At 46.4% G+C, this 15,703-nt stretch overlaps 1 protein-coding gene across 1 annotated transcript in view; it reads left to right on the top strand.

Annotated features, from left to right (window-relative positions):
• Positions 1–3,149: 3,149 nt before the first annotated feature.
• PUM1 (pumilio RNA-binding family member 1) overlaps positions 3,150–15,703 on the top strand; it is a 57,995-nt gene continuing 45,441 nt past the window's right edge. Inside the window, exons 1-2 of the mRNA XM_010011177.1 lie at positions 3,150–3,543; positions 12,286–12,354. Of these exons, the coding sequence (XP_010009479.1) occupies positions 3,181–3,543; positions 12,286–12,354 (432 nt within the window). The 5' untranslated portion in view covers positions 3,150–3,180. The remainder of the gene's footprint in view (positions 3,544–12,285; positions 12,355–15,703) is intronic.

The following is a 15,703-nucleotide window of genomic DNA, read 5'->3' as shown; positions in this document are numbered from 1 at the left end:
TATATATATTTGTAGTCAGTGTTTAATAACTTTGTTCTCAGCAGAGATTTTATTAGGCACATCATGAGTAAGGAATTTCCTTTATTAAGACCGAGGGAGGTGGGGCACGGGGGAGCATTTACCACCCAAGGTTTTCGTGGTGCTTTGAAGCACCTCAGTCAGTGATTGTGTGACCCAGTGTCCTGCAGCGTGTCCCCAGGCTTGGAGGAAAACACAAGGTTTAACGCTCAAAGTTCTCCTAGGCCCACACAGCGCTGGAACAATGGCTTTGCTTTAACACCCAGCCCAACTTTCCCAAATAACCCACCCAGCCCCAACTCCCTTCTCGCTCGTGATTGAACTTTTTTGGAAACACGCCTCTTGTGCTGACTTAATTTTTGGATATTGCCTTATTTTTAGAGGGATATTGAACAGGAGCAGTGAAGAGCGGAGTGTGAAGCTGTGCTCTGTGTGGATTAAAGCTGCTTTTATTCAAGGCCGCGCTTAAAACTTGCTTGGAGATGGCTCCGGAGTTTTTGTTGCTTGTGGAACAGCCCATAATCTAAAGCATTTTGCTTGTAATGATAACACAGAGCGGTTTATTTACACGTTGTGTTTTTATCGAGGGAAAAGGCAAATCGCAGCCTTGACCGCTTGGTAGGGGTGTAGAAACCTTTGTTTGTCAATAATGAAACTTCCCAGCAGATGGGTTAGGTTGGAAAAGTTTATTTTGTGTATTTTAGGAAGAGTTTGGGGCTGGAAAGGCTCCTCGGAGCCATTAGCAGCTGTGGGTTAGCGAATGACTGTGCGTTGTGTAGGTGACTGTACATAGTTGCGATGCTCTGTGTGCTTTGAATGACAGGATTCAGCTGTCCGCTGCATTTACCACGGCATTTCTATAGAAACCCGGCTTGGAACTAAACTTGAACTCCCCCCAAAGCTGCTTCCCCCTTCGCTCCCTTGCAAAATGTCGCCTGTGCCAAGTTTTCCTCTCAGCTTTGGAGCTGCCTTGTCTGGATCAGACGAAAGAGGAAGTGTCTGGGAGCAGGAGGCACTGGTGCGGAGCTGCACAGTGCCTCCACTGAGACTTTCCACAGTCTCGTCTCCACGCCCCCCCCCCCCAAGTCTTTATAGTAACACAACTCTTAGCGATCTGCGTGTAAATTAAAGCAGAAACCGCTTTGTGCTGGTGAGCAGAAGGTTCTTTGCGAGGGGAGCAACGTTGTGGCTCTGCTGCCTGCCACTCGCAACTTTGTTCGCTGCGGTATTCGCGCTGGAAAAGGGGCCTTGGCACAATGTGCAGATACTTGAAACTCGTTGTGGATTCATAGTATCTTCCTGTGTTTTTTTAAGACTGCTCAGGGAGAACTTGCAACCTCCTTACACGGGGCTGCTCAGGTTTCATTGTCAGCAGTTCATACACGCCCCAACTGGGTGATATGTGAATTTCTGCCCACTAATGACTTACTTTTAGTTTTTCTTATTACATAGAGGCACTTCATCCCCTCATTTCATGGTACCAAAGGGTTTTGATAATGATTATTAAAGGGGAACTAAGGGGAACATGCCATTAAATTGTAGTATTGTGCTCTTAAAAACAGGGTTTAGTAATGTCAGGTGTTGTCACAGTGGTTTATGAAGTGGTTGGGGAAGACAGAGGAGTTAGTTCTGTTGAATGCTGCTGGTATTTAAGTTGTGAAGGTCTTTGTACAAGAAAACCTCCTGGAATTGTGTGTGTGGCTGTGCAAGCTGTGTGGAAGCTGTGTGTAGGGACAGTTAAATCTCATCTCTGCAGTTCTTCGAGTTGTTTTCTTGTGACTCTTAACACCCTTCTCAGTGCGTGGGACAAACCTGACAAAGTTTGAGCTTTTCTGGTGTCAACTTTCTCTCTCTGCTGGTAGAAAATTGTTCTTGGAAGTTGCCTGTAGCAGTTGAGTGTTGTTCAGAACTACTCTGATGAGCAGAGAGCAAACAGAGGCGCCTTTCAGGCTGTCAGGATCAGGGCCAGGGTTTGCAAGGTACAACAGTAACGTGTTCTGTACAACAGAACACCCCCTGCCCTAGTGTCATCCTTGTAACTCCTGTGTGGGATCTTTGGGGTTGTGTTTTGGTAACTGAAGCCATAAACTAGTCATCACTAGTTTATCATAAATAAACCCAATTCTGACCAGAGCATGGCTGTAGACCCAGGTTGGTTTGTGTGTGTGCTCTGCACTGGCTGAACGTTGCATAACAGATGAAAACACTTCTCTGTTCACACGTGCAATGCCTTCATTGCTCTCAGCTGATAACGTCTTAAATAACAAACTTCCATGGTTTTGTGCTGCTGGGATGTCATCAGAATATTGTGGGGATAGTAAATGGGGGAGGTGCTGTGAGCCCAGCTTAGCTGCTGTCGTCCTGCACACAGATGATGTGGGGTGTATGCAAAAGATTTGGGGTGGTTTCAATGTTGGAGGGTGTCTGTGACTAGTCCAGCTTTCCCCTGCTGCCAGTGAGACTGGCACTGCTGGCTGCTCTGGAAGGTTCTGCAGGATCCCAGGCACTGGGAGGTTACCTGCTCTGTCTCCAGGGAATCCTGTACCAAACCAGCTGGTGTGTTTTACCATCTCATGACCCGAGCTAGCGGCTGGGTGTGCAGGAAGGGTACACGTGGTGTTTGGGACTAACTGTAGAAGTAGAAATCCAGGGGTTTAAGTTTGCATTTAAAAAGCATGCCTTGATATTTTACATGACTGAGCAAGCACATGGTGATATTGGGGCTCGTGTATTGACTGAGGATGTGGCCTGTAACATGTCATGTGGAAACAAGCACAGCAGGCTCTGAGGGTGGGATTCGTGTTCCACCAGGGAACCATGTTCTGTGGTGGCACTCCAGTGGGTGTTGTGGCTGTTGCACACGTTGACATTCCGATTTCAGTGTAATGGACACCTTACACAAACGCTTTGCAGCACAAAATGGGTTTTTTTTTTTTTGGCTGGCATGCATTGTTAGGTGATATTTTAGTTGCTAGGTTAATGGAGCAAAGAATATGTTACAAGGAGTCGGGTTTGGCGTCGTGATGTTTCCCTGCCAGTCACGAGCTGGATGTGTGGTTGAGGCTGTAAAGCTGCAACTGTAAGAATTTCATGTTATCTTTTACTTCCCTCTTCCCCTCCATCTCCCCGCCTCATCCCTCTCCCTCCATAGGTGCTGGTGGAATGAGCGTTGCGTGTGTTTTGAAGAGAAAAGCAGTACTGTGGCAGGACTCGTTCAGCCCCCACCTGAAGCAGCACGCTCAAGATACAGCTAATCCCAACATGCCTGTTGTACTGACATCTGGAACAGGGTCCCAGGCTCAGCCACAGCCAGCTGCAAATCAGGCCCTTGCAGCAGGGACACACTCCAGTCCTGTTCCTGGATCCATTGGAGTTGCTGGTCGCTCCCAGGACGACGCCATGGTGGATTACTTCTTCCAGAGGCAGCATGGTGAGCAGCTTGGGGGAGGAGGAAGTGGTGGAGGCGGCTATAATAACAGCAAACATCGCTGGCCTACTGGGGATAACATTCATGCAGAACATCAGGTAAAAACCACATTCCCTGTTTCCAAACTCAACATGTGAACGCATCGGGCAGTTGTGATAGATGCTTTTAATGATGCTTAAGCTGGTTATTGGGTGGTTGGAATGGCAACAGTTGTGCTTTTCTGTTTTCTCTTTCCAGGATTGTGGTGCCTTGGTAGCTATAAGCTGAAACATTTTGGCTTTGGAGGGTGTTGAAAGCCCAAACCACTCTGTGACAGTCAAATGCATGTTTGCAAAGTTTCTCATTCCCTTTATTGATTGATTTTTTTTCCAATGTGTGAACCAGTGTAGCAGTGCCTGCTGCTGCTGTTCAAATCTGTTGCTGTAGTTAAATAATTCTTATGTAATGGCATTACAAAACTGCCAATGCATGGAGGTTGGGCTTTTACCATTCCCAATATTGAAAAACACAGCTCTGGAAGTCACTGGTAATGTGTTTTCTTGGGTTTCTTTGCTTGTTTGTTTTGGGTTTGGGTTTTTCTTCTTATAATTGGAAGGGGAAGGTGCTATTCACGTGCTTAGCTGAGCTGAGAACTGTCTTAGGAATGTCAGGAAACGGCTTTTAGGCACAGAACTACCTTCTTACAGCAACTTAATGTTTCTAAAGGGGCAGTGGGCTGGCCTGTGCCTTGGTAGTAGTGTTTACTAGAAGTCTTCTTAGCAGTTGCATTGTTAGATGTGCTGTGAGTTAAATGAGTGCGTGACTCACTCTGGCTTTCTGTCTGTGACCTGTGAGTAACTCCTCAAAGGAGATGTGCTCCTTCTTCTAAGGGAGCACAACTTAAGTGGAAGTGCATTTTCACACAGAATCGTTCCCACAAGCAGTAGAGCAGCAGACACAAAGCTGCTGCAGCCTTCACACGAGTGTCTCCTGCCTATAGTATTTCAAGTAGAAGGGAACAGGCTCTTACTCCTCTGCTGCACTGCCTGGGGTGGAAGTGTTGCCATCCGGACCTTTGGAAAGCAAACGTTGCAGTGAGTTTTGCAACCTCATTGATGTCGGTGTGTACATCAACAAAGAAGGAAATCCAGGTTCATTTTGGCTGGAAGAAAAAGAAATGAAATCCTGCAATATGAACTCAGCAGCCAGAAGAATATTGTCTTTATTCGCTTATGTAGAAACAAAGGATTTAATGAAGATGTTTCAATGCAGTTGTTTCCTTTAAAGTGAGGAGGTGTAATTTCTTTGTTAACTGGCCAAGTTTCCAGTCACTAAATGTAAAACTTGTTGCAAGAGAGAGTGATGGAGAAGATCTAAATGTGGTACTTTCTGGTTTTCTTCCATGTGTTTTGTGATCTGAAGCTCAAAATACACACACTTAACGTTGGGACCTTGTTTGTTCTGCTTCCTGGTGGTTTGCACATTGGCTGTAACGTATTTGTCACTCACTGTGGTGTTTGGTTTAAAGCCAAGAGAGGTGGGAAATCATTAGGATGTCTGCTTGGTCTCGGTTTCTGATGGATACACTTAGGTTGCTGTACTTTTGATTTTAGACTTGCAAAGATAATGCAGTGAGGGCCCTTGTTGCCTTGAAGATTGGTTCAGAAACTCAGGAGCTAAAAGATAATGGGAAGTCAGAAAAAAACTAATTATAGACTAATACAGGTTAATGTCTGCCTGGAGCTTGGGAGTTGTAATTAAAGATAGAGGGATTCTTTAGTTGTTGAATCCCAGTTTCTTCTCTGTTACAGACGTAGACAGGCATCTTTCTGTCTGTTGGTGATAATGCTCCAGTGAGTTTTACCAAATGATAGTATTTCATCATGTGTTGCTGTAGAGTTACAAGTGCTGTGAGTCAGAACTTATTTGCTGTGTCCTTGATTTCATTTCTCATTGTGCTGGCTGTTCTCATTTGTTGGTACTTTGAGGAGCTGCTCTGAGGATGGAGCTGTGCATGGCTGTAATAGGGATGACTTAAGACTCTCTGCTCCCAAAGAAGTAGATTGTATCCTCTTGTTGTGAACAGCAGGAAAATGTTCATTCATTTTCTCTTTTCCCTTTGCATTTTTCCCTTTACCAGAAGGTGAGGGGAGGTACGTTTTAATGTAAAACTCAGCAATTAAAGATACTACTGTCACTTTGCATCTTTAGGTATCAAAGCTACCCCATCCACACAAATAGCATGCGTTATAAATTCCTCTTTGTTCTTGCAGACACTGAAATAATGGTGGAATCAGACTTTTTTTTTCCCAGTTGAAATCTCTTGAGCTCCTGAACAAAATTCCTATAGACAGGCTGAGAGAGCTGGGCTTGTTCAGCCTGGAGAAGAGAAGGCTCCTGAAGGAGAGACCTTAGAGCAGCTCCAGTGCCTAAAGGTGCGACAGGTAACCTGGAGAGGGGCTTTGGACAAGGGATGTAGGGTCAGGACAAGGGGAATGGCTTGAACCTGCCAGAGGGGAGATTGAGATGAGCTCTTGGGCAGAAGGTCTTCCCTGGGAGGGTGCTGAGGTGCTGGCACAGGGTGCCCAGAGAAGCTGCCCCATCCCTGGCAGTGTTCAAGACCAGGTTGGACACAGGGGCTTGGAGCAACCTGCTCTAGTGGAAGGTTGGAGCTGGAGGAGCTTTAAGGTCCCTTCCAACACAAACCATGCTGTGATTGTATGAGTCCATGAAAGCTTGCATATCTCATTCCAAATCCAAACAGCAATCCACGGCTCCTGAAAGGAAGGAAAAGCTTGTCAAGCTCTTGAGCTGGGAGAAGTTATCAACACTGAGTAGGGGTTTAGGAAAACTGGCTGGGATTTCTGGGACAGGGTCTCCCAGGGCTGGTGCAGGCTTGTGTGTGCTTGAACCAGAGCGAAGGGGATGTCTCTGTGGCGTGGTCCCTTCTGAATTGCAGTGGGTGGCTGTGCTCGAACTGTCTGGATTGCACTGAGGGTAGTTTGGGAGCTGTTTAGTAGAAGCAAATGATTTTAGGCATTTGCTTGCTCTGAGAACATGTTTAATAATTGGAGACAATAGAACTCCACAGGGATCACCTTGTTGAATGTGGGGAATTTTTCTCATGTAATTGGTGAAGAATAGTGAGAGCAGCAGGCCTGGGACTGGGGTTTATGCTCAGTTTTGCCTTTGGACAGTGTGACCATGGAACTTCTTAAGTGGGAACTTGAATTCAAGTGGAGACAGGAGGTAAATCTCCTGGCAGCTGCCTGTCTAGAGCACAGCTACTCAAACAATGCTGCTGCTGCTGTGGAAGTGTCTGGATTTGATGTTTGACTGTGTTAGTGCCTTAAAGTCATGGCAAGGTCCTCTAGAAAGATCTTGGAAGCTAAGAGGGTAGGAGCCCTGGTGTTTGTGCTTGGAAGTGAAGCATAGAACCATAGAATGGTTTAGGTTGGAAAGGACCTTAAGATCATCCAGTTCCAACTGCCTGCCATGGGCAGGGACTCCTCACTCTAGACCATGTGTAATGGATAGGAACGTAGCTGAGAGTTGATTCCCTCTCATGACTGAGAGACATAACAAAGGATGTTGTTTGCCACAGTGTATTTGATAGAGTATATATGTGTGTGTTTATGGTGACTGTTGGAAAGAGATAGGAAAACAGAGGTGTGCAGCTGTTCTGTGACCTTCATACTTGGCTGCACTGGGCTGCCTGGCCAGTGCTCTCAGAGTGGGAACAGTGAGATCATGAGAAACTGCATGGCTTCACAAGTAAATGATTAGAGATCTGGCATAAAGGCAGTTGTTTTGATAAGGGTACAAAAGTGGGACCCTCTGGTGGCCATGGGAGAAGCCTCACCTATGGGTGGACACACTGCGTAGGAACTTTCCCAGTTGCCAGAGACTCCTGGCATTGGCTGGCATGGGGCGTTCCAGCTGGAAGTGTGGGCCTGGATAATGATTCAGTGGTAACTGGTGATGTATTTCTTCTTAATCTCTCTATACAGTAATGATTTAATGCATTGCTGACGTTCTTCAGTGCTTTACTTAGAATCATAGAATAGTTAGGGTTGGAAAGGACCTTAAGATCATCTAGTTCCAACCCCCAACTTATATCCCTATATCTCTGATTTGCTTTATTGTACTTATTCACTATATATAGAGAGAGATTTACCTAATTCACATTAGTGTGCTTGCTTTAGTGTGCTTATTGGCTTTAGTGTGCTTGTTTAATAAACTCTGCTTACTGTACAGCTAGTGTGTGGTCACTTTGTGGTGTACCCTGTCTGTCAGCAGAACACTGTGTCACCAAGGATCTGTCCAACCTGGCCTTGAACACTGCCAGGGATGGGGCAGCCACAGCTTCTCTGGGCACCTTTCCCTCTGGGAATAGAACCTGAGGAAAGCCATAATCAGTGTTGTGAGAGGCTTCCTTGGGTTGATTCCTGTACCTCGCATCACTCATCACCTTGGCCAAAGGCCACATCCAGCATGAGCCAGGGGTAAGTTCAGTAGCATTTTGCTTCCAGTGCTAATGGGAGTAGCAATTATAATGGTGATTTTTCTACTACAAAAATAGTAGTTAAACCACCTAATCCCATCTACTACTTGTACTTTCACATTCTTCCTTTACCCACCATTGTTATGGGAGAAGGCTAAAAATAGTGCTGTAATCAGTCAATGGAACAAACTATCTGAACCCTGGTCTGGTCGGTGGTGGTGAGCTTGTTGTTGACAGTGTGTGGTGCTTATTTTCACTTGGTAAATACTATTTTCCTCTCCTAGATACTATATTTCTGCGTGTGTGTGTGTGTGTTCTCAGATGTGTTTTAACTAAGGAGCTGTGAGCCCTTCAGAGCAGACAGGCGCCGGCAGCTCCCGCGGCTGAGTAGGAGGCATTTGTTTCCTTCTGCAGTTTGGAAACCTTTAGTTAATTGAGAAAGCTTCAAACTTGTGAGTACATCAGTCAAGTGCCACTAAATATTTAGGATGTTCAACCAACTATATATATATATATTTTTTTTTTTTCTCCCCTCCATTTGAAGGAGCCTCAGCAGCCTGAATGTTTTTGATGTTTCTTGTTCTCAATCCTAGTGTTCCTGGATTAGTACATTACTACACCTGGATTCCTGGTGTAGTAATGGTGACTTTTGTTGAGGAATGTTTTATTCATTCAGCCTGGAGGAGCAAAGGCTCCAGGGAACCTTAGAGCAGCTCCAGTGCCTAAAGGGGATCCAGGAAACCGGGAGAGGGGCTTTGGACAAGGGATGGAGGGACAGGACAAGGGCAATGGCTTTAACCTGCCAGAGGGGAGATTGAGATGAGCTCTTAGGCAGAAGCTCTTCCCTGGGAGGGTGCTGAGGCGCTGGCACAGGGTGCCCAGAGAAGCTGTGGCTGCCCCATCCCTGGCAGTGTTCAAGGCCAGGTTGGACACAGGGGCTTGGAGCAACCTGCTCTAGTGGAAGGTGTCCCTGCCCGTGTCAGGGGTTGGAACTGGATGAGCTTTAAGGTCTCTTCAACCCAAACCATTCCATGATTCTATGATTTTATTATTTTTAATTACAAATTGAGCAAGACTTAAAATGTGAAGGCCTCAAGATGGAAACTCCACTTTCCCCACCTGCAGAGTGCACATGGGTCAAGAATAAATAGATGTCCAAATAATAATAATCATGCTTTGAGGTGCTCTGGGCAAGTGCCTGGGATGTACCGTGCAAACAGGGAGGACTTGGAATCTCTCATTTCTTGTCTTCTCACAGAAACAAGCAAATGCTATTCTGAGATATCGTGACATTTTGATCTATCCTGACAAGTGTCACAGTGACAGCATTTCCCTGGTTAACTCTAGGAGTAGAGAAGCAGGACAACAGGGTGGTCCCATCACTCTTGTGCTGAGCTCCGATTGTGGCAGGGCTCCAGGAGCACATCTAGCATCAACAAAGCCCGAGGAAGGAGCCCTTCCATGGATTTGTGCTCCCAGCACCTGGCCTTTTTGTTTGCTGGGATGGCAGAGAAGTTCAGGGTGCTCAGAATTCCTTCTGGTAGGATCTGTGGGATACCTGGAGTTGGTTTGCTTGGCTGGCAGGGTGGCAGCCTGCAGTCTGCCCTGTAATTCACTGTAGATCAAAGAAACCTTGAAAGCAGCCATCTACATGTTCCAACTTCCCCAAATCCTGTCTTTGCAGTGCTCGTCTCACCTTGGTTTTAGTAGATGCTGTCCTGGAGGTTTTGCCTCCTGGTCAGAAGTGGAATTGGGAGAGAGGGCGAATAAGTGCTCCAATGGAAGGGAGAGTGCAGCTGGATAGATCCTGGCATAAGAAAGTGCTGGGGAAGGAGAGGGGTGGTCCTTGAGATGGGGAATGGTGGTAGGGAGAGGGGAAGCAGGGACTCTGGAGAGCTGAGGCTTCCAGAAACAGCCTCTGGTTTGCTTTGCTTGCCCTCTTTAACATAATTGGCTTCATAGGAATAGTTTAAACCCTCTTCAGTTGCTGTTACCACTAATACATGCAGATGTTGGATCTGGTTAATGCTGTTCAACATCAAGAAATAAAATAGAAATCAGAAAGCCTCAGGCTTCCTGCTGCACTTGTAGAGACATCTCCTTCAGATCAGCAGCTGGAGGATTTCTCAGCTGGTTCTTTCTCAGCTGCTTGTTCTCCAAAGCACTTTCTGGTCTGTCTGTTTGGGTTTATTGCTGTGTATTTGGCTGGGGTTTTGCTCTTTACTTCTACCTGTCCTTGCCCTTACTGGGAGACATCACTTGGCATAAAGAGGAAATAAAAATCCTTTGTGATGAAGAGTGAAGTCTGGTCTGTGGTAGCTTTGCTGTGTGTCTCTGTAGGTTTATATCAATCCTACATCAAGGAGGAGTCCTTGATGCACAAGGCTGGTGTGTGATCCCCTGAGAGACCTCAAAACGTCTATGGTATTGTACTGGGAAGTCAGATATAAAGGTCATATTAGCAACCATATTTGCTTAATATAAGGTGCAGTATTAACACTGATTGTTGACATTAATATTTACTTAAAATTACAATTCAGCTCCTTTGCTAGAAGCTCTCAAGTGGGAAAAACCCCTTGGATTATTCTAGAAGGAAGGTAAATGTACTGTTAATCTCATGTGAGGTCCTTCACATCCCTGTTTAGTAATTGTAAGGACAGTTTGGGGCCGTGCTTGCTGTTAATGTACCTGACTGCAGGATTCCTTGTGACAAGTGCCATTCAGCCCCGTGGGGCCTGTTGGTGCCTGGGTTAAGATGAACAGGACATTGTAGTGCCACGTGTCCCATTAGCTCTTGGGTTTGTGACTGCTTCCTGAGGATACATGGGGGCTGTCACAGGCTTCCCTGCTCCTCCTTTGCTCTGTTACACGTTTTGGGCACTGGGACATCAGCCCCCAGAGGGTGGCTTGTTAGAGGAAAGGTTTGGTCTCTGTTTGTGTAAGTTGTTGCCTCAATTCTCACCATGTCTCATGGGTAATTCAGACCTTAGGCAGAAGCTCTTCCCTGGGAGGGTGCTGAGGCGCTGGCACAGGGTGCCCAGAGAAGCTGTGGCTGCCCCATCCCTGGCAGTGTTCAAGGCCAAGTTGGACACAGGGGCTTGGAGCAACCTGCTCTAGTGGAAGGTGTCCCTGCCCATGGCAGGTGTCTGGGGCTGGATGAGCTTTAAGGTCTCTTCAACCCAAACCACTCTGGGATTCTATGTTTCTATGTTATTTTTTTTCTGCTTTTGGTAGTGACTGGGGTAAAGTATATTTGGGAAGACGGATGCAGCCCGTTTCTACTGTATATTGTGTAATAGGGAGGTCAGGATGGCAATTTACCATCAAAGACATGTTTAAGGACAGCTTCCTTCAGACCCTGAGGAGAGGAGGGGAAATACCAGTGTTCTGTTAGGTGTGCAGTTACCCAGCTGGGTTTGGAACAGCTGGAGTGCACTTTGCTTTCATGTTTATCCTGCTTTTTGCCCTTTACCACTCCTCTTATCTTGGTCTCTGTGTCATCTCTGTAGGAATCAACTCTCTAAACCAGTTTGGGGGGGGGGTTATCCTATAAGCCTATAAGGGTGTTTCTGGCCTCCTTCGTGCCATGAGTCCAGTGTTGGCACAACTAAACCCTGTATATGGGTCATCATCCCCCATGAAGAGCCTGTGAGAGGGGATGCAGTGACCACAGGCTGTGGATACCTTGTACCTAATGTTCTATAAGCTATCACCCCTGCTCTAGCAGAGAGGTGCCTCGTCTGTTGGGTTGCAGGGATTGTGTAAGCATTGAGTACGAGGTGTGTAGTGTTGCTCTGTGTGTGTGTGGCTGGTGTAGTAAGCACTGCCTTGGTACAGGGGTGCTACCTGAGCAGGGCAATAGTTTGGGCTGGGCCCTGGCACATGGTTGAATGTCTGTGCTTTGTCCTCAGGTCCAGAGTTGGGTCTTTTTCCTTTCATATCAGTGTAACCTGACTAGAAGTCTACCTGCTTTATACAAGAGCCTTAGTGATTTCTCATCTGGAAGGGAAGACACTGACTCGCTTGCTTGTGCTTTAACTCCCTCACCTGCAGTCTTTACTGCTCCATGTTAATCTTTGCAGTAAACTTTATCAAACGTTTTAGACTTCCTGTGTCTTAAAAGTAATTGCTGGTTTTTCCTTTTGTTGTGTGTATATAAATCTAACACTATAAACCTTCTAGCTGGGCATCCTAAAGGTAAGTCATCCATTGAAGCTCAATAACCTTGTCCTATGCTGTAATATGGAGTGTAACTCTTGGTCTGTGTCAGAAAAATTGCTGTGAACTCTGATTATCACTGAACCAAACCCTAAATCCAGCATTTCCTCATGGGTTTTTCTTCCCCTTCTCTAAATAGGTGCGTTCCATGGATGAACTGAATCATGATTTTCAGGCTCTTGCTCTGGAAGGACGGGCTATGGGAGAGGTAAGTGAAAAACCTATGGAAAAACTCAATGGCTTTTTGGGGGGGAAGGAGGGAAATAAATCACACTTGGAGACGCTGCTGGAATGCTGCTGAACGCGAGAGATCTCCATTGTGGCTGTGAAGCTGTGTGTGTGTGTGATTTAACAAACAAGACCCTGCCAGGCTGGGCTGCATCTTGGTAGGAGGAACAGCTAAGCCCTCCACCTGCTGTATCACCAAAGAGCAAGCCAGTGGTTGTAAGAGAACAGTTAGAAACATGGCTTTGTGACAAGTGGTCCAATACTTGCAGCGTGTTTATTTTGGGATGCAGCGAGCTCACACCCTGTCACACTGTGAGGTTAGGTGGCTGCCATTGCCTGCTGCTCTTCTTCCACTCCTGGCCACCTTTTGGCTCTTGGCACAAAGCACAGGGCTGTGTTTTGTGGGGTAATGGAATCAGGGGCTGCAGAAGTGCCAAGTCCTTCGGACAGGTCAAAGGCCTGAGCAGGAGTTGTCAGATCATGGCCCTTCAGTTCTAACTGCACAAACACAGGCAGGGTTATTGTAACCCCACTGTGCAGTAAGGAGGTGGCAGGTCTGGGGGAGATGGCCACTGGTTTTCTTTGAAAAGAGAGAATTTACCTGCTTTTAGGGTGACTTGAACATCCAGATACTGCATTGGCTGTGTTGGGTTCCAGAAAGCTGGATGTAAACTCTTTATTCCCTTTCCCTTTATACTCAGTCCCTTCATAGGCTTGTGGATGAGAAAGTGCTGTCTTGGAGGAGGATGTGAATGTACAGCAGGTCAGCTTGAGAGAGGCTGTGATTTTGGAGAGCCTTCCCCTTTACGTTCCTGTCTGTGGAGTTCAGACTAGTTTCTCTTCTCCACATCCAGTCCATCCTATCTCTGTTACTTCCTTTATGAGCCAAGTTAATAAAAACTAATCCCTAAGAACCCCAAAATCATGGTATTGGAGAAAACAGCAAAGCAGGACTGTTGAGTGGTGTGATACATGAGAAGGTGCCCTCTCTCAGGTGAAAGACTCAGGGAATTCATGGTGCTTGCAGCTTAGCTTGTCTCCTTCCTTCTTTCTCTGGAAGACCTTTACAATTTCAACTTGACAGTTCTTGATAGGAAAATGGGTTCCTCCAAGTTATCTTAACCTATATTGAGACAGTTGACTTCAGAGTGGATGAAAGTGATTTACAGAGGAGAAAACATGCCATTAAAAACCTGTCTAAAGCTGCTGAGAGCCAGCTGAGGTGCCTCCATGTGAAGCATGCCAATGGAATGATGGGGGTGGGAATGTTCACTCCATGCTATTTTTTAACACCTCACTTGGGCAAGAAGTTCATGTTCTGATGTAGAGCATCCAGGCTCTTTGAAGCCTGGTGAGGGTAAGCACAGCACTTGTTCTGTGGAGTTAGATCACTGCCTGAAGGTGCTCCAGAGCATCAAATCATGGAATCAACATGGTCGGAAAAGACCTTTAAGCTCAAGTCCAGCCTTTACCCCAGCACTGCCAAGGCCACCACTAACCCGTGGCACTAAGGTCCTCATCTACGTGGTTTATGAACACTTCCCGGCATCAGATCTTGGTTTCTTTACCCTTTTCATGAGATGAGGGGTGTGTTTTGGAGGATGTGAGGTTTGCTTGACTCGCCTTCCCCACCTTCTTCTTCATCTTGTACCTGTGATGCAGGAGGTTTGGAGATGGCATCCTTCTGTCACTCGGAATGTGTGTGGTTTTCCAGGAAAGCTGACATCTCACCTTCTCTCCTTCATAGCTTCTTGTTTCCCCTGTTTTATTTCTCCCTCACTCTCACAGTTTCCTTTCTTTATCCGTTGAGTGTTCTCTGTATTTCCCAAGGTATTTCACCATAGATCCAGCTGGCTGATCTAAGGAGCTGTGTAAATCGAGATTCCCACAGGATATGGACTGTGTTCTTCAACTGCAGGCTCTGATTTTGTGCAGCATGCCCTGTCTGTTGTTTAGATGCTTTAGGAAGGCACTAAGGAGGTGGTTTCCTCACCTTCTCCTCCTCCTGGGATGTGCAGGAAACTCACGGAGAAAGTCAGCTGCTAAGAAAACATTTAAGCCTGAAATAAATGAGGAAAAGAGGGAATTTGATTTGTATTTCTTTATCTCATGTCTTCTGAACCTGTAGGAAGTGTCAGTAATTCCATACTTTGAGGTGATAGTGGAAAACCTGAAGGAGAAAGATGAGGAAAAGAGTGCTTCATCATTTAGTGTATCCTTTTATCTTCTCCTTTTCTTGCTTCTTACTAAGCAACATCATAATTGTAGTGAGTCTGTGCCTCTGAAGACATCAGAGCTTTGTTTTAAAGGGGGCTGTCAAACAGCTAAATCTCTTACCTGCATTTTGACAGCAGGATGGGTAATATTTGGTGATGAACAGATAGTCTAATCTGGAAAAACAAAGAAGAGCTTAACACTTCCCCTCCAACTTTAATCTTATCTGCCTTATTTCCAGCTTCACAATCCCAGCAACCAGCCTCAGAGCCCCCTAAATTCCTTTGTGCCTGGAAGTCTGGTACTTCTAAGCGTGAAATTAAAAGAGGAGCCACAGAAACCCTTTTGCTCAGCTCTAAAATGGAAGAGATTGGGCCAGTGATAGTGAACATGGTCAATAATGTTGAGAATAGCTTTGTGAAAGAGGGGTCTGTTCTCCCCTCCTTTGAGTGCTCTGTGGAGGTAGAAGCTCTGAGGGAGGACGTCGTTCTGGGGCCTCACTTCAAGCCACGCCAGGGTAATGCAGTCTGGTTTTGTGTCAAACTCTCCTCCTCAGCAGATGTGGAACTGGGAAGCAATAAAAAGCAATGCTGTGGAGCAGTTAGAGAAGGAAGAGGATGGTGCCTCAGAAGTTGAATGTAGGGGCTGGTTGCTTTGGCTGCTTTAGCACATGGACCAGTGTATGCCCATGCTGCTTGTGGGGTCTTGGTCCCACTGTAATGATTTATCTGAGGCTTCTCATGGTTTGTGCAAGTTCTCTCTCTTTTCTGGCCTTCAGGATAGGGGAACTGGGTATCACACAGTCCCAACCTGGTTTGTGTTGAAAGGAGCTTAAAGCTTATCCAGTTCCATCCCCCTGCCACGGGCAGGGACACCTTCCACTAGAGCAGGTTGCTCCAAGCCCCTGTGTCAAACCTGGCCTTGAACACTGCCAGGGATGGGGCAGCCACAGCTTCTCTGGGCACCCTGTGCCAGTGCCTCAGCACCCTCCCAGGGAAGAGCTTCTGCCTCAGAGCTCATCTCAATCTCCCCTCTGGCAGGTTAAAGCCATTCCCCTTGTCCTGTCCCTCCATCCCTTGTCCAAAGCCCCTCTCCAGGTTTCCTGGAGCCCCTTT

Source organism: Nestor notabilis, unplaced genomic scaffold, assembly GCF_000696875.1.
Source record: "Nestor notabilis isolate BGI_N333 unplaced genomic scaffold, ASM69687v1 scaffold8393, whole genome shotgun sequence".
Taxonomy (NCBI): Eukaryota; Metazoa; Chordata; class Aves; order Psittaciformes; family Psittacidae; genus Nestor; species Nestor notabilis.
This window is presented reverse-complemented; position numbering and strand designations above follow the sequence as displayed.